General features: G+C 36.0%; 1 protein-coding gene across 4 annotated transcripts in view; it reads right to left on the bottom strand.

Annotated features, from left to right (window-relative positions):
* WDR37 (WD repeat domain 37) overlaps positions 1 to 18,802 on the bottom strand; it is a 46,870-nt gene that overhangs the window by 15,606 nt on the left and 12,462 nt on the right. For all 4 annotated transcript variants that reach the window (XM_074899953.1, XM_074899951.1, XM_074899952.1 and 1 more), the window contains 9 exons: positions 18,160 to 18,256; positions 16,220 to 16,315; positions 15,982 to 16,046; positions 10,622 to 10,757; positions 9,408 to 9,479; positions 7,279 to 7,323; positions 4,017 to 4,093; positions 2,414 to 2,651; positions 1,753 to 1,894 (listed from right to left, as the gene is read on the bottom strand). In XM_074899953.1, the coding sequence (XP_074756054.1) occupies positions 1,753 to 1,894; positions 2,414 to 2,651; positions 4,017 to 4,093; positions 7,279 to 7,323; positions 9,408 to 9,479; positions 10,622 to 10,757; positions 15,982 to 16,046; positions 16,220 to 16,315; positions 18,160 to 18,256 (968 nt within the window). The remainder of the gene's footprint in view (positions 1 to 1,752; positions 1,895 to 2,413; positions 2,652 to 4,016; positions 4,094 to 7,278; positions 7,324 to 9,407; positions 9,480 to 10,621; positions 10,758 to 15,981; positions 16,047 to 16,219; positions 16,316 to 18,159; positions 18,257 to 18,802) is intronic.

The raw sequence follows: 18,802 nt of genomic DNA, 5'->3' as shown, positions 1-18,802 counted from the left end.
GTTAAGAGCACTGATTAGAGAGTAATTTTAAAATATTTTGCCAATAGGCAGTACATCAATGGAGCAAAAAGAAAATCCCTCAAAGTATGCTGACTGCAAAATACCAAACTCCCATCTCTGCTCTGACTGCATTCCTCAGTGAAATACTCATCTTCCGTAACAGAATCATCTCTTCAACGAAACAGAGAGCTGAACAACCTTAGCCAGTAAGCAGTGAAGTCAGTTTTGAGACTCTCAATTAGGAGGGTATTTGGTGAAAAAGTCTACGTCAATACTAAAAACTCACACATTCAGAGAACAAAATGGAGACAGACGAGACAACAGACAAACACCAATATGAAGACAATTAAAAAATTGAGTAAGAGTGACCTAAGAGGTTGCTCAAGATCTATTCCATTCATAAAAAATAAACTCCCTGACAATTTATAGGCCCCTGTGATAGAACCCAAAATACCAGCTAACACCTTTTACAGTATACACCATCACCCCAGATCAACATCATTTAGTCTCAGCACACATATAAAAAAACCACTCATGCCAATCACGTTCCTTCCTCTGAAAAAACGTCCTGGGAGAAAGCAACTAATTAGCTCAGAAAAAAACGGAGGCACCAATAGACACAAAAGCTTCCAACTTTTACAAGTCATTCTAGAAAAAGCAATAGAAGAGTACAAAAATCGATGCCATGAAACAATTCTAGGATGCAGACCATAAAATTAAGTTTACTCTTCTACCAGGGGAAATGGCTACTTATATGGGACGATTGTTGTGCATGAAATAACTTATCAAGCTGAGGAGTCCAGGGCAGCAGGGCTTAAAGAGGTTTTCCTTTATATATAGGTTAGCCAACAGTTGGGAAAATGAGAAAGTGGATACTGAAACTCAGTCATAATGCAAACTACATATTTGAATTAACAAAAAATAGAAACATAAATAAATATTTGTGTTTATTGTTTTGAGCTAGGACTAACAATCATCTTTTATTCTGAACATGGGATGTGAAATTTCTTTCTGAAACAATCAAGTTCAAACATTACAAAATCTTAAAAAAGGATTCACTTCCTCGGGTAAAGTATTTCAAAAATACTCCTGCATTTTCCATATAACAAAGCTCTGATTAACAGAAGGGTAAGTCAACACCATAACATAGATTCTCACGACTACATCTGCCCACATTCAACAGTAACCAGTATAAAAACTTAAAGCCTAAATTGACAACTAAAAATGTTACACCAAAATCACTGTTTTGACAGAACACAGTAATCAGTGACCTCACTTTAATTTCTGATTTTCTGAACAAATTATGATTGACTCTTTAGCTTAAAGAGTAAAAATCAATCCTGCCCCTTTTTTCCCCACTAGTTCCAAAGTTATTTCACACTGAGTATCATGACAAGCAGAGGTAATCTGCTTGATCAACTACATTACAGCAATACCCCTAAACTACAGGCATAACCAATGTCAAACACAACCTCATATCTAAAATTACCTTTAATTGTAAGGAGTTTTATCTAGACTTACCATATAAGCAATATCACACCAAGAGCCCTGGCTGCTGTTTTGGAAATTAAGTACTGCTGTGTTACATTTGAAGGAGGACAGTTAGGGGTTTCTGTGAAAATCAGTCTCATAAAACAAGGGAATGAGCTTAGTACCTCAAAAAGAGCACAGGAACAGTTTTGTTCAGATTAGCAACTGAATACATTTATACTTTCGGAACTTGTAAAAACCCATGAAGGAACTGTCACTTACTCTGTGTGGCCCTGAAAGACATTCACAGAATGGATAGAAGGATCTCTGAAATCCCACAGACGGAAGGTTGTATCGCGTGATGATGTCACCACAAGACGTTGGGTGGGATGTGTACAACAATGTGTTAGCTCTTGGTCATGCCCTACAATCACAGATGAGAACATGTAAGGTAATGAAAATAAGACTTTTCATTTCCACATACACTTGGAATGAAATGTTGATGATTTTTTCTTTTTTCCCCAAACAGCGTAAGAAAAGTAATCATTCTGAACTCTCATGTTACTACTGCCCCAAGTGTTCAGAACTGTATTTAAAAGGCAAAAACCCCACTACTCACTTCAGATGACTATTAAGTAGCAATAGGTTATTGCTACTTAGTATGCCATGAACACAGGAAAAGCATTTTACAAGAAATTGGCTACATGCAGTTTGAAAACAAGTACTTCACAGGATATATCACAAGCTCAGAAGAACACAAATTCATGCTCAGAGGAGCTGGAATTTTAGAAACCATTACAATTTTGAGCAGCAGCTCAAGTCTTGTACACACTCAAATCATACTCCAGAGAAACAACTTACTTTTCCCAATGTTTGGGTATCTATAAATAGTCCCACGTATAAAAATAAACACTGCTTTATCTTTTTGTGAATGAACAAATACCTGTAAGAGAATGGACAAGTTCAGAAGTCTCTACATCATACAGATTTGCTGTCCTATCCCATGATGCTGTCACAGCTTGCTTCCCCCCAACAAGCCAGTCAGCTGCTATAACCACTCCTTGATGGCTTTTGAGTGAAGTTAATGGGCCTCTGACAGTGGGACAATCACTAGAACCATCTCCGTCTCCATCAGGTTCATCTTTATCTGAGAACTCAACTTCATCTTCTCCAGACATTTGCTATACAATGCAAGAGAAAAAAAGATTTAGAATAAATGGAAAGGAACATCTCTAAGTTATATTTTATGGTGTAAATGCTTACCAATCCCCATAATATGAATGTGGGTAACTTAAGTCTGTAGAATCTAGCCTATTTAGGTATTTACTATCAAAAACTTAGCTGAGGGAATAATACCAGTGAGTTAAACACAGTTTTAGTAACTACTTCATTTTAAGACCTCTTCTGAACTGTTTAGCTCTGAATATCCGTCCCCTTTACTATGTGGTAAGTCTTTTATATTCCCCTCACTGTATTACCTTCAAGTTTCACTGCAGCACATGTGTCAAGGGACTTTTTTTTTTTTTTTCTTTAATTTTTTCAAGAGTAGAAAGCATCCAATGGGACACAGACTGTCTTAATCTTTGAGAAGGCAGTCTTTTACAGCCATATTTTTACCCATTCGAATCAAAATCATGACATCAGTATTTGTCCACTGGTCAATACACTGTCACCATGCAGTGCTGATATAAACTGGATGTAAAATAAAATCTGCTAACGAGAAAGCATTGATCTCTGAACCTTATTTCACTTATGCAAGACAAATACACTTTTCTTTCATGACATTTGGATGTGAAAAAGATAACATTTATACTGCTCTTTCAAACTGGAATGCCAAATCAAGTAAAGTGAATCAAACGTTTTCCATTCAGAAATTTCTCTCATATTATAAAGCCATCTCTTGCCCCAACTCAAGCTTACTGAAAATCTCATGCAATAAACTATGTTTCTCTTCACAATTTAGTAAGAGCGCTTTTAAGTCAAATACAGCATTTAACAGTCTGCAGTAAATACTGACTATAAAAACCTGGGGATAACAATGTCTGATAGTGTGATAAGTGCTGGCAAGGGTCAATTAAAAATCAGATTTAAAGATACAATTAAGTAAATGCCAAAAATACAAGTCTTTACTGTCAATTGTCAGTTCATAGCAACTATAGCTAAATCAGATGCCTCAGTAAATTAAGCTACAAAAATTTAACTAGATTGAAAAGAACTTCATTATTATTTTTGATTTGAATTATTACAAAAAATTTTACTTGACAGTTCATTACTTAAACATTATTACCTTGAACAAAAAGTCAATTAATGTACTTGAAGCTGTACATTCTATTCTGCACCACAGATCTTTGAAAACATGAAGTCTTTTTTGAAAGAAAGGCTGAAATATATCCGTTAAACTAAAACCTTAAAATCCCACTTCTTATAATCCTGAAATCACGTAGTTTTTTAATAATATTTAAATTTAACATCTAGTCTTATCATAAAACCTGTATCTGATGGAACTGCTGTGCAATTTGTTTTGTTGCAGTAAGTCAATAGCTTACATTGCAGTCTGCAGCTGGTTGAGGCGTAGGCAACTGTACTATGTACCTCCAGATGTGAGCTGTCTGGTCTCCAGATGCTGCACAGGGGGAAAAGGAGAAAAAAAGAGAGAGGGAGAGACTAAATAAGAGCGTTTTCATCCACCATAAACACAAGTTTAACACTACATTTGGCAATGCCGTCCGAGTTGCATCTTTTCCTAACAGATACTGTTATGACCTTTGTGGTGAGCAAGTCTCAACATGAACGGTTGCTTTCCTGGATTCAATACAGACAAGAACATAATTCATTACACAAAATATAACTAGCTACCAAATTAATAATTCCTACAGTGAAAACACCCACTTAAATACTACATATCAGAACATGAATATCACTGCTGGTCTAGTAAGTAACATTTAAAGAAGGCATGTAATACATCAACAGGTGCCATCTTTCATTTGCTATTTCTTAAAATACTGAGGTTCCTCTTTATTCAATGATTTCTTCCATTAAATGTTTTTAGTGTGGTTTTAATGAGAAACCCAAAAGAGCAAGTGTGAAGCTACTGTGCTTCTGCCTTAAGCAACTCAGCTTAACTAGCATCAGTTTACAGCTCAGCAGGTACCATCTGATTTTAGACTTCATTTGTTTTTGAAATAGTCTCATCCATTATTAACTAAGGAGAAACTCAAGATTCTCCTTGTTGTGGGCAGAACAAAGATGCTCTAATACCTAGAGGTACAGTGTTGAGAGTTCTAGACTGAGAAGGAAAAGTTTGTTATGAGTATCCATAGATCTGGCAAGTGCAATGTACATGAAAGCACCAGGAAAAATATCTCAACAGACCAAGTAAGAAGGCTAGAAGAAAGGTCAACCTTCTATTATTTCTGGTGTCAGTATTCTGGATCAGGGAAGAAGATTTTTTATTTTAAGCAGTTCTATATCAATCAAGTGACACTAAACAAACGGGTCCCCTGAAAATGGAAATTTCAATGGAAATGCTTTGCAGAACCACCTTTGAGAATAGAACAAAAATCTAGCTATGGACAGCTTTCGGTTGGTTGGTTTGGTTTTTATAAGGCATTTTATATAGCCACACTGTTTATGGTACTGAAACAATGACTACAGTTATCACATGAAAACAGAAAAATTCCAATGGCCAAACTTAAATCAGTTAAACCTAGATAAAAGGCATTCTACTCCCTTTTAAAGTGGTCTCTGTAGATGCAGCAAGAAGCAGTGTTTTCATTTGTAACCTCATTAATAATTTTCCTCATTTCACAATGGCTTACCTAATAGCAGCAAATTGAATCCAGATGTCTCTAATCCCAAAACTAGTGCCCTAGCTGCTAGACCATATGAACCACAGTATTAGCCACATTAGACAGTTTTCAAACCTGAAGCTGCACTGATGGTATTCTCAGTTCTGAAAACATCTTTACACTAGTTGTATTTTTGAGCTCTTTTTTCTGTACACTCAATATCACACTATTCTTCTCCTTTACTTCTGGAAACATCATGTATTTCAAAAGGGTTAAGATAGAATACACTATTTTAGTTGGAAGGGACCTACAAGGATCACCTCGTCCAACTGCCTGACCACTTCAGGGCTGACCAAAAGTTAAAGTATGTTATTAAGGGCATTGTCCAAATGCCTCAAACGCTGACAGGCTTGGGCCATCGACCACCTCTCTAGAAAGCCTGTGCCAGTGCCTGACTGCTCTCTCAGTCAAAAAACGCCTCCTAATGTCCAGACTAAACCACCCTGGCGCAGCTTTGAACCATTCCCACGTATCCTATCAGTGGATACCAGGGAGAAGAGACCAGCACCTCCCCCTCCACGTTCCCTCCTCAGGAAGCTGTAGAGAGCAGTGAAGTCTCTGCTCAGCCTCCTTTTCTCCAAACTAGACAAGCCCAAAGTCCTCAGCCACTCCTCACAGGACACACCTTCCAGCCCCTTCACCAGCTTTGTCTTCTCCTCTGGACACATTCAAGGACCTTCACATCCTTCTGAAATTGTTGGGCCCAGAGATGCACAGTGTTCAAGGTAAGGCTGCACCAATGCTGAATACAGCTGAATAATCACCTCTCTTGACCAGCCGGTCATGCACCCCAGGACACAGTTTGCCCTCTTGGATGCCAGGGCAAACTGCCGACCTGCAGCCCCAGATCCCCTTCTGCAGGGCTGCTCTCCAGCCACTCCTCTCCCAGTTTATACTTGTGCCTGACATTACTCTGTCCTAGGTGCAGAATTCAGCATTTTGCCTTGATAAATTTCATCCCATTAATCATAGCCCAACGCTCCAATCTCTCTAGATCCCTCTGCAAGACCTTCTGTCCCTCAAGACAGTCAGCAGGAACTCCCAGTTTGCTATCATCATCAAACTTGCTAATGGTGCATTCAACTCCTGCATCCAGATCATTGATAAATATACTGAACAGGACTGGCCCTAAAACTGAACCCGGAAGAACAGTGCTCATGACTGGTCAGCAGTCAGATGTAGCCCCCTTCACCACAACACTCTGATCTCTGCTCTTCAACCAGTTCTTCACCCAGCGCACCGTCAACCTGCTCATCCCACAGTTGGACTTGTCCAGAAGAAGGCTGAGAGGGACAGTATCAAAAGCCTTACTAAAATCCAGAAAAACTACATCCACCTCTTTACCTTTATCCATTAGGTGGGTGACCTTATCATAGAAGGATATCAAATTAGTTAAACAGAACTTTCCTTTTGTGAACCCATGTTGACTTTGCCTGATGATTGCATTATTCTTTAAATGCCTTTCAATAGCACCCAGTATAATCTCCATAATTTTTCCAGGAACTGAGGTTAGACTAACAGGTCTGTAGTTTCTTGGGTCATCCCCTCACACCCTTCTTGTATATTGGGATAACACTGGCTAACTTCCAGCCAGCAGGGACCTCCTCAGACACCCAAGACCTTTGGTAGATGGTCGAGAGGGGTCCTGCCACAACATCCACCAGCTTCTTCAGTACTCTGGGATGAATCCCATCATGCCCCATGGACGTGTGAACATTCAGCTGACAGATTTCTAAGTGTCTGTTTTAGAGCAGGTAAGAACAAATTACAATGATATGACAAACGAAGATGGAAAGATCTAGCTCTAATTTGTTATACCTTAAAATATAAAAATAATTCAACAAACAAGGACGCTGACAAAGCAGTAGGAAGAGGGGCTACGGTCAAAAAGATGCTAGCAAATGACACTTATTTTTCCATCATGACTAACATACTCAGCATATGAAAAAACTTTACATACCTGTAAGAGCCACTTGCTCGGTTGGATGAAACTTTATCGAATTTACTGTGTAAGACAAAGCAAAGTTTTAAGCTAGTGTACCACAACAATTATTTCACAGTTTTATCATTAAAAGCACTGAAAAAAAATCAAGATCTTCAGTTTCAAGTAACTTTTTGTAGTATAGCAATCTCTTAGGTGAGATAAAGAACAACGGTATTTTGAGTAAATAAACTTATGTAGTATCAAGGAAAGCAGCTATAGTTGTTTATACAACAATACATGTTTTCTAGCAAGCTATTTCCAAAATCTAGCACAAGCCTTTCATGTTACACAGGATAAACAAACCACATTCAAATAATTGTGTGTAAACTGACAGGAGATAATGCTCTGGAATTCCATAAAGAGAATTTAAGTATTCATAACTATTTATAACATATTGAAAACTTACTATATGTTACCATCAACTTCCTGATTATTGCTTAAGACTGCAAGAACAAATGCCTAAAAACCTAATGCAAATAATAAATTAGGTTTCAGTCATGCAATCACATGTAATCAAAACATGATTGTTTTAGAGTAGTCCTGCAAGAATTCTATCAGCCTACAAAACTCTTCATTTTTTATTTGTGCATAACACTCAATTATTTTTCATTACTAAGCACTTTAATTTACAAAATCCTCAAGCTTCTCTTCAACAGTTCTTCAAGAAAGCACTTAGAAACCATTTCCATCCACCATACAAGTAAAATAGATGCTTATATTGTCAGAAGAGTGTGGTGTAATGAGTTTACACTTTAAAAAGATACTCCTTAAATTGTTCACACTGAACTAACAATGGTTCACCAACTGCTGGCACCCAGCACATTTGATCCATTTCAAATTAACTAGCAAGTGTAAACAAAAAAAGTTTGACTAAATCAAAAATACTTTTAAAAAATATAATTTATATAAATTTGTATTTTGTATAAATTATAGTGTATATATATTTTTAATTTAGTTTACACATAACTGTTTAATTACAGGTTAGGGCTTTTAATATTTACATGGTTATCCAAATAGCTTTATTTTTTTAAATTGCTATCAGCATGAAAATGTAAGTGATTAGAGATTTTAAAATGACTTTCTGAAGACTAAAGGTACCCTTCTCCATGCAGAAGGCACCTGAGATATCTGAACAAATTAAATTGTTACCTGTTGTTTCTATGCATCCATTTATTAGTATCTTTATGCTGTAGGAGCCAGAAATCATACAGCAGGAAAAAAAATAGAACTCTTGGATAAAGTAGCTCACCACTCTCTGGAAAACTTGTATCTTTGCCACAAAGTTCATGTGATGTGCTCTCTGAGTTACTTAACCAAACAATAACTGTGTTCCTCATTTTCTAGGTGCATGACACTATACTCCAGGGTATGATCACCCAATGAATGTGCTCAACTCTCAACAGCAAGTTAAAGCTATGGAAAACTGTTCCATCTTTGCTCTATAAAATCCTATATTGTAACCCTTTGTGAGACAGAAAGGGATAATCATGTGCTTGTCAAATTAGACACCAAAAGTTAAGATTAACATCAAAAACACTAACTGCACTGCATCTCTCGAGCGAAGAAGGGCTTTAAAAACACTGTTTCTGAAATAGTCATAATGGTATAGAGGAGGACAAATGCCTATATTGAATTAACTGTCTTCAAAACAAGATTTTAATACTATGCAACAAATTATATGGGATCACGTATTAAAGAAGTGAAAATAGCTGTTCACCCAGCACCCGTATTTTGTACCCCAAATATATCAGAGATCCTGCAATACAGCTAATTTCCGATTACATAAGCTTCTCTTGCTCTGCATATGCATGAGACCTCAGTGAGTTTTGACATTTAAACTAGAAGTGTTGTAATTGTGCCCGTAAATTTCTTTATATGGACTTGTTTATTCATTTAGCATTTACGGAACTGTCTTAATATGCCTCTCCAAGAATGAATCATATTACAAAACATTCTCTCTATGAAGATTATTGGAACTTCACAACTGACTGGTTAATGATGTTGGCAAACCTGCAAGCGAAACCGCAGTAAACATTTTTGTAGTTGTCCAAAACGCATTTCCCCCCTACGCTGTTTCCAATTTTCACAACATGTCCTTATCTTACCTGATCCAACATGCCCTACATACTTGACAAGGCACTTCCCTGTTTCTATGCTCCACAGCAAAGCAGTGTGATCTACAAAGATTAAAAAGTAGGTGTAAATATTGTTACAAATGTGTTCAGAAAGAACACAGAAAGCATTGTGGTGAGAAAGTCAGGCAGTCACTACAAACAAGAGTTCTGTGCACACACTAATTACTTCCTGCACAGAAGTCCCAAATGCATTTAGGTCACTACAGAGCACTACAAAAACTTACTTATAAAGGAAAGTACTCCAAATACCACTCCTTTATCCTGCCACACCCCAAAATAAATAATTATATATAAGTATTTATAAGTGGGGGGAACTTGAATGTTGAATTGGAGAATGGCCATTTCCAAGTTAAATCAGGACAAAGACAAGATGTCCCACATAAAAACAAAATGTGCCCCTCAGTGGGCACATAAAAATGGTAACAGTTCAGTTTATGATGCAGAGGTTTCTGGCCCATAATATTTATGTTCAGTAAGTGTCTTTAGATTCTGTTCCAGCTTCAAAACACTGTCATTTCAAAAGGAGCAATTCTAACTGGTTATGGTTTCTTTCCCTGATAATTTTCCAAAACCACACAAGCCCCTAGATTGATTTTTAGGTCATAATAGATTCAGTGAATTATTCATTAGTACCTGTTCCCTCTCAAGTGGGAAGAAAGGAATCTAGTAAGTTAGTACGAAAACAAAATTGAGATTTTTAGCTGCCCCTACATCCTTAGGCAAAAGCCAGATAGATGAATGTAAGGATACAAGAATAAGCAAACTATGACTATGTCTACAGCTTCTATAAAAAAAAGGCTAAACAGTACTATGATAGAAAGTCTGAGGGGATCTCTGTATACAACTGTATAACATTCTGCCTAGGAGACCTGTCCAAGGAAGCAGCTCCCCAACCCACCCATTTATACAATCCAGCAGGCTAGAGATGACTCTAAGGAGAACGTGACCTGCATGGACATTAACTGGAACATACTACAGAAAGATCAACAAGGATGCCTGAACCTTCTACAGGTTAAATATATTTCAAGGAAACTCCAATTTATGGATTCTTCAGCTACTGAACTTCTTTAAATTGACTCTTTCAGTGTGGAGCTAAGTATTCAAGTATACTTTCAATCTACCTTTGCTATAGCTTAGGGACTAAACCAGAGTTTTCCAAAGGTTCAAGCAACACAAAACTTTACCAGCAGATGCAGTTCCCAACACGACTGGTTGAGTTTTCGCAACACTGACATCCCAAATACCATCTCTGTGGCCAACATATTCCTTTACCAGTTGACAGATTGCCCTTGATGTTGTAGTTTTAAAACTGGATACAATCTGAAATAGCAGAAAGACCAACATATTTTCTTCCGCATTGACCCAAGATTAAGTAATTATCTCACAAATACAAACAGATACTTTTTCATAATGAATTTTTAGTGCTCTGACAGTTCACTGTTGTCAAAAATTTGGCATTTGATGATAGGAAAGTGAGTTTGGATGCAAACATACCTCTTTCTTTCTTTTTTTTTAATAACATCCCCCTTTATACAAAACACAAGATAAACTATTCAGTACTACAATAACACAATCTTATTGGAGTAGTGTATTGTACAAATGCAGTGTGCACTTCCCATTCAGTTTAGGTAAAGGAGTATATTTTAAAAATATCAAAACCCATAAAACCTCAAAACTTTCCTTGCCTATTCTCAAATGATGGTCCATGTTATCAGTGTAATGTCTTTGAAAAAATGTGCTTATTATATAATTTAGTAAAATCCAGAAACATTCCCATTTAAAACACTTGCTGCTGTTTTGCTTCAAAACTGCACAAAGCTAATCAAATCAATCATTAACCTGAGAACACATACCAGATTATTTGTGTAATAAAGTGGGGCTTTTTTTTAAAAAAAAAAGGTATGTCAAACTCATCTAAACATTGGATAAGCACTTTCCCCCCAAAGTCAATGCTATTAGGGGAAAACAGAAGAACTGTTAAATCCAAGTTGGTATGTGCGTAAGTAATACCAAATGACAGAAAGGAAAAGTCTAGCAAAAAATGGTAAAACTACAAGGCACTGCAGTACAGGAAGGTTGAAAACACTCAGTATGTACAGAAACAAACCAAATTGCAAAAATTCTACATTTTCAGTTAAAGGGGAGTGCAATATTGAAACACCAAAAAAAGTCTGCCCTGCTGGAACACTTCCAGAGGCAACTGAAACTGTGGTGAAAGATGACTTCAAAAAGAAAACCAGTGTTAAAAATACCTTATTTTTATCACACAAGTCTTGAAGTTCATAACTGTTCTTTGAGAAAGACTATCTGAAAAGCTTTGTTAAAACTGAAATAAAAATACTTTGATTTATCAGTGTTTTTTTCTGCATGCAATTATGGGCAGGTATCTGACTGGTTAAGTCAAAACCTTCAACACAAATAACATTAAGACTTACCTACAGCTTAGTAAAAGTTAGAAAATTAATTAAGTCTGAGTTTCAGATACAATAAAGTTAAAATCCCATTAGCTTTTTGGTATCAAAAAAAGAAGGTTTTAAGTATGTCATTATAGCAAATTACTTCCAAAAAGGTTTTTAAAAGTTAAAGAATATCTGCAAGAGCATTCCAAATCCTGAGCATGTCAACTTTCCAATGATGAAATGAAAATGTTCTATTTGAATTAAAAAAAAACAGCTAATACACATTTTGGTTTCACAGCAGAAGAACAATTATTATGGATGCACTGAAAAGAATATGGGTTAATGGTAAAGATTGTTAGTTCTGCAGAGTTTCATAGGCTTTGAATACAATCCTACAGATGCAGCCTTCACAGTGAATGTAGTTCATAAACTAAATGGAGTCATGTATGAGAAGTGGAACAGCAGAATTAAGTAAACAGTTAAGGACTAGTATAGTGCTCAGCTCAAATTCCAAACTTGGAAGTTTTTCAACTCTCACCCCCACACTCAAACTATGATTGCATCCTATCTTACTAATGCTGAGTCAAATCCTCATGCAAAAGTTTTCTAGGAAAAACCCTCTCCTAATCATTAACAAGCACAGATTTTCCAAAAATACTGGAGAGTGGTTTCATTGATCATTTAATGGCAAGGCTGTAAAACGCCTTTTAGAGTATCAGCTGTCTTGAATGAACACACAGAAGATAAGAGTTCAAGAACACAATCTAATACTGAATATTCAGATATAGACACTTATTTAATGCACACTTGTTCTACACATTTTTCCTTCCTTCCTCCCTCCCTCCCTCCACCAGTAATTGGATAAACTAGATACTGCCTGGATTATTTCCTGGATCCTTAACCATACATGAACAATTTTCCAAGAAACTAATGGAAATACTTAAATAACATGCAACTTTCTAAAAAGAGGCCTTTGTACTGCAGGAAATTTTTAAAATAACTTCAGCAGATCTCAGATTAACATATACAAACACAAGTGGGCAATCATATTTTGAGCATTTCACCTTTCTCCTCTTTCTTAAATCCATATAGTTTCATGTATTTCCTTCTATACAGAGATCTGTTAATATGGAAACAATTTTGTCATACAAAAAATTAAAATTGCAAATTGAAACACCATGAAAACAATTGTTTATCATGTAAACAATTGAAAACTGAATACAAATTGAAACAATTGTATGGCAAAGAAATTGAAACACTCTGTAAAATTGTCTCTTAAGCAGACAGGACACATAGAAATACGAATGTGTACGCTCAGCTCAGGATCGGTGCAGCAGCATTACACTGTGACCAATGAACATAATTTCATGTGGAGCAACATTAAGCAGTGAGGTCAAAAACTACATCTTCCAAAAAGTTTTATTCCTTTCAACTGCTGGGTCAAGAAATACCTTGCTTTAAGAGTCCTCTTCCCAAAGCAAAACAATCAAGAGATCCTGGAAATTAGTTTATGACAGAGCAAGTTACATCATTTCAGTCTATTTTAGGACTCTGCATAAACTGTTAATGTTTTCCTGATTTCTTAACAACTGTCATAGCAAGGGATTGTTAACATAACATCAGCAACACCATTCTGTTAAGACCAAAACATGAATTTCACATATCTATTCCTGCATCTACAAACAATTGCAGTTGAATTACCAGATCTTGCCCATTAACACATACAAAAAAATTATTTTCAGAATACCAAGCACTAAATCTACTCTATCTCTTCAGGATTTTGACACTGGTAGATAATCCCTGCTGCTAAAAGCATCCTTTTCTGATATGAGTTTTGCCAACTTAAATATGCAGACTCCCAACTCAGCTCAGGGATGAAAAGTATCCAGGTACGGGAATTTTCTATGAAGGACTCTAATTAAGCATGCTTACCTCAGCATTTTCCCCAAGAAAATTAACAGATTGCTTTAGTCTTAGCATGTTTTACCAGTATTAACACAGTCAGGAATCAGCTTTCTCATTAGAACAAGCAAATATGAAAGCTTCTGAAAGCTCTTTACAGAACAAACCTGAACTCTTTTTACGTTGGCAATCAGAAAAATGTAATCATGTGCAATTATACAAAGCAACTAGTTTGTAAAACTTAAGTCTCTTGTAATTTCCCACAGGAAAAAAAAAACAAAAACAAAAACTAAATAATTTTAAATAAGACTTCTGACAAGTTTTAAACGAGGCATAACAGTATAAAGGATAGGTTGAAGAGAAACGTTGCAATCCACTACCCCAATGAATTTGGAACACAACCCATTTTTGGTGAAAGGCACTGTTCATTCAATGCTCATAAAAACATAGACATGAGAATTTCAAAGCTGTTGAACCTTTAAAATTTGTCAAATGTCATTTTCACAGACAGGGTATGAGGGAACTCTTAACTGCATCCAGTCAGGATACAGATGAAAAGTTCACAAGTTTGTTAGAAATCTAGTTACAGTCTTTCCTGACTTTCAGCTATAGTCTCTGTGGGTCAAGAGACAAAGGTTACAGCTTTGACTCTTCTGTGTAGGAAGAAAGAGGTGGTCAAAATAAAGCCAATCCCATGAAGTGCACAAAGGTTTCAAAGAACACACTGGACAGAGATGCTCTCAACTTTATTATTTCCCTCAGCTCTCCTCTCTACCCCCCAGTAACTACTTCAAAGTTTTAGAAAGAAATGTATGTACCAGCACACTCAAACATCTGTTGGTTATCAATTGATATAATAGATATGTACGATGCCTATAATAAGGTATTAAATTCTTCATGTTCCACTACTCATGAATATTTTGCTGTGTATGCATATCATAACGCTGGGAAGCAAAGCAGTTACCCAGGAGTCTCCACCCCATACTTCCCAGCTTCCCATGCAGAAGTTGCGAGGTCTACCTGCCTTGCCCAGGAAAGAGTATGAGCAAGTATTGCAAGCAAGCAAAAGACGACAAGCATTTAACACCAGCCTTTAAAAAAACAAAACCAAAACAAAACCCCCAAAACACCAACACTACACTAGAGAAACTACTAATTCCTAACTACATAGTAGGTGCACTAATACTATGTTGTCCCTATTAATATCATATTGTCCCTATTTAAGTGGCCTCATTAAAGAATTCCTAAATCATTAACTCTTAAGAAAAAGGAAGAGGCACCTCTATGCATCAGATTGGCAAGAATCAAAAAAAGTTTGAAAACCAGTAAAATAAAAAGGAGACCAAATAAAACACAGTAACTTAGATCTATTTCACCATGCTACTCTTACTCTCAAACTTTCAGGCTACTTAACAGATGGTATTTCCAAGACACCTACAGTCATCCCATAACCACACATTAGCCTGCAACACAGGTCACCACAGAGCTTCTTACATAGTTGGTTCATGTACCACATCCCACTGTGGTTTCCTCACACATCATTTACCCTTAATAATGTAACATTAAATGACCATGAGATAGGGCAAAAAGAGCAGCAGGTAAACAACAACAACAATTTTGAAAATTGAAAAAGGGGAGAGAAAGAGGAAAACAAAAATACCAGACAGATGTGCAAAATGAAAGGAACAAAAAAAATCCGAAAGGGTAGCTGTGCTGAGACCAGATTAAAAAAAGGATCAGTAGCTACTAATATGCAAGGCTTGCAATGTAAAGGAAACAAAATGTTCTAGTCTCATAGTTAAAAACCAAAAATAATTCCAAAAAACCCCAACCTATAATAGTACACATATAGATGCCTATTAAATCCCGATTTCAACTACAATACCTGAATCTTTATTCAGAAATTCACTACCTACTCAGTTTGCTATTTCCCTCGTGAAACTGAATTTTTTTTAGTTCTCTTTACAAAAGAGAAATCCCACAAACACACATGTGCACACACTCTCTCACATCCAACATTCTTTTTTTAAAAAAGGTGAGCAATTATTGTAAAAACATCATATAGTGTGGTTGAAGTAATGGGTAATTGATGAATCCAAGACAAACATACTGCTCCTCATGAGGCAGATTTACTTAAAGAACAGCACTACTCAGCTTAAAGAAACCACAATTTACAACTTAAGGACAGCCATGTTAGTCTCATGAGTACACATTGATGAGTAGAGGTTTAATTTATCTCATACCTTGCTAGTAGATGCCTTGTAAGTTGTCTTTAATTTCTGAGAAAGCTGACTGGTACTATGACTGGCTGTTGAGACAAATAAATTCAAAGGAAGATATTTCAAATATAGCATCAGCTTATTTGTAGAAGTAACTGGCATTAATTCCCTTCAATAAGATTATAAGTTTTGGGCAGCAAAGTACAAAAAAAGTAAATTCAAAAATACTAGTTTAGGATAGGATTCTTTGTGGTTCTCTTACCTTTTGTTTTCAGCTGTCCTTTGCTCAGTTCAGCTCCATCAATTGTCTGTCCTTCAGCTGCTAAACGCTCATTCAGTGTATCAATCTCTCTACGTACTAACAAAAAAAAAAATCATATTAATACAAAAAAATCGAGTATCATTAACATACTATTTAAGAATCGTTATGGTAAGTAATCTATTTTATGCTAAGGACAGGAAAAGAGATCAACTCTAAAACTCGTGATTTTATAAAAGCGGGTCTCACCAAGACATAAACCAAGACTCATGCTGAATTTTCCAGAGATCAACCTTGACTCAGATTTCCAATGAAACCATTGGTGGCTTCTAACTACTGTTACTTTTACTAATAAATGTTGCTAAGGATTAACAAAACAGCTTCTGTGAAATACATGGCACACCTGTATTGAATTAAATCCAACAGAAGACAGAAAAATTGCAGCATCATAAATTTTTTAGCCACAGAATTAGTACGTCATTTCTTGACAAAGATTTTATTAATTACAAAATAGTAATCTCCCCTGAATGCCTGTCTACTTTTAAGAGTTTCAGTAAGAAAGGTAGTGCAGAAAATGCCTATTTTTTATAGTTTGAAACGTATTTTAAAAAATGCAGTATGACATATACATTTTACATTCAACTGTTTTAGAAACACTAAATACAATCAAAATATTTTCATTGCACATCACACAAAGCATGTACTGGTAACAAGAATACGCTTTTATGTCAATTATTTGTAACTCTCACCAGTGCCATTTCAACACAAGACAGTGATGGCACAGCTAAACCAAATCAGGTACTCGTAAATGACTTCCAGCGGCTGGGCTGGTTTAAAGTTGCTCAACATTTTATAAAGAACATTTTCAGAGGCTTATAGTTTTTTCTCAAAATCTGAGCTGATACTCTTTAAGTGAGAGTGAAATCTTGTTGAAAGGATTTAACCAAGCAAATTTTCACCATTCCTGAGAATACATCTAGGCTTGTCTTTGCACAAATCCTTAGGACTTTTTTTTTTAAATAAGTCTTTCACTTCCAGGCTTTGAAATGTTGGAAAACACTAGAGGTATGATTCTTGCCATTTCTGAGAAATTCACTTAAGTCTTGGTTCTAAGCACTAGAAAAGTCAGTTTACACTTCCATACCACATCCAAGTGCTTGAAGTAAGCAAAGCAAGGTTCTCTTTCCTGTCTATCCAGTCACATAAACCTAAACTTTTATAAAACAGACAATATGAAAGAGAAGTAAACAAAGAGACAGGCTCGTAGTAACAGGTGACTGAAACAAACAAGCCAGTCAAATACAATAATTGCCTGAAAGGATTAAGACTGAATCCTGGAAGGCATTAAAAAAAGGAAGAAACTAGAAGTTGTAATAAGGGAAAGGGAGTATATGAAAAGCCAGGGAGGAAAAACCTGACATACTCTATGTACAGTAACCACAACACTAGTGTAGGAATTAGACCAAGAACAAAAAATAACAGACTGAGCATCAGAAAATAAAAATTTGTTAGGCAAAACCACAACCACATTTAATACTTTTTCAAGTAAGACACTTCTTCAGTTGTATTTACTGATATTACAGCATTACAATTAAGTCTGTAAATATACAACAAAGCTACAAACTTCAATGGCTGAATGGAGTTACTGCCAGATTGACATGGTATATACCAGAGCCTACAGTGATGAGACGGACACTTCACTTTCTTTGCCTAAGAGTCAAGGAGAATGACATTCATCAGTTCTTGCTGCTTGCATCAAAGAACCAAGTGATTTTTCTGAACAGGTATAAACTTCACCTTTAGCTACAGTTCAAAACAACTCAAACTCCTCACAGAAAAACTGCACTAATTACATTATAGTATTCAAGGTGAGCATCTCAATTAGCACTGCTATATCCTAAACCCAAACAATTTGTAAGCTACTGGAAAAAACAAATACTCACATTCCAAATTTTCAATATACAGGTTTTCAAACTCCCGCTCTATTTGTCCAAAAAGTTCAAGGAGTGTATTCCGGACTGAAGATGGTAGTTTAGAATCCTAGGAGGCAAAATATCAGGGTTTATATTTTTCTTTACATATATTTTAATGTAGTTATCCTTCAATCTTAAACTGACTTTAATAGCTCTTGCCACCTCCCAGCAAGGAGAGAAATTAAAACTACTAGTAGTGTAGAACACAAAACAAAAAGCTCTGTGCATCATAAAATTATTCATATTACATACTCTTTCAAGGAACAGAAATCAAATCACCTGTGCAGGTTTTTTTGTTTTTACTAGAGAAAAATTATAAAACCAAGATGTGTGTACAACCCATAAAAAAAAAAAAAAAATTGGAAAAAAGTTACAATATGATGTCAAGGCATTTCCAGTTCAAGAAGAAAGAATATCTTTGGGTGACAAAGTCATTCGGAAGTTGATTACGCATTAGGTTAGGAAGGTGTCATCCCAAAGCACCATATTACCGACCTTGAGACAAACTAAACTTTTAAACATATTTTTAACATCTACCTATTTTTGTCATTAACCATAACTAAATGTGAAGTTAACCGCAATTTCTAATCTGTCCCTCACCAAGTATTATTCA

Source organism: Athene noctua, chromosome 2 (genome assembly GCF_965140245.1).
Source record: "Athene noctua chromosome 2, bAthNoc1.hap1.1, whole genome shotgun sequence".
NCBI classification, from domain to species: domain Eukaryota; kingdom Metazoa; phylum Chordata; class Aves; order Strigiformes; family Strigidae; genus Athene; species Athene noctua.
This window is presented reverse-complemented; position numbering and strand designations above follow the sequence as displayed.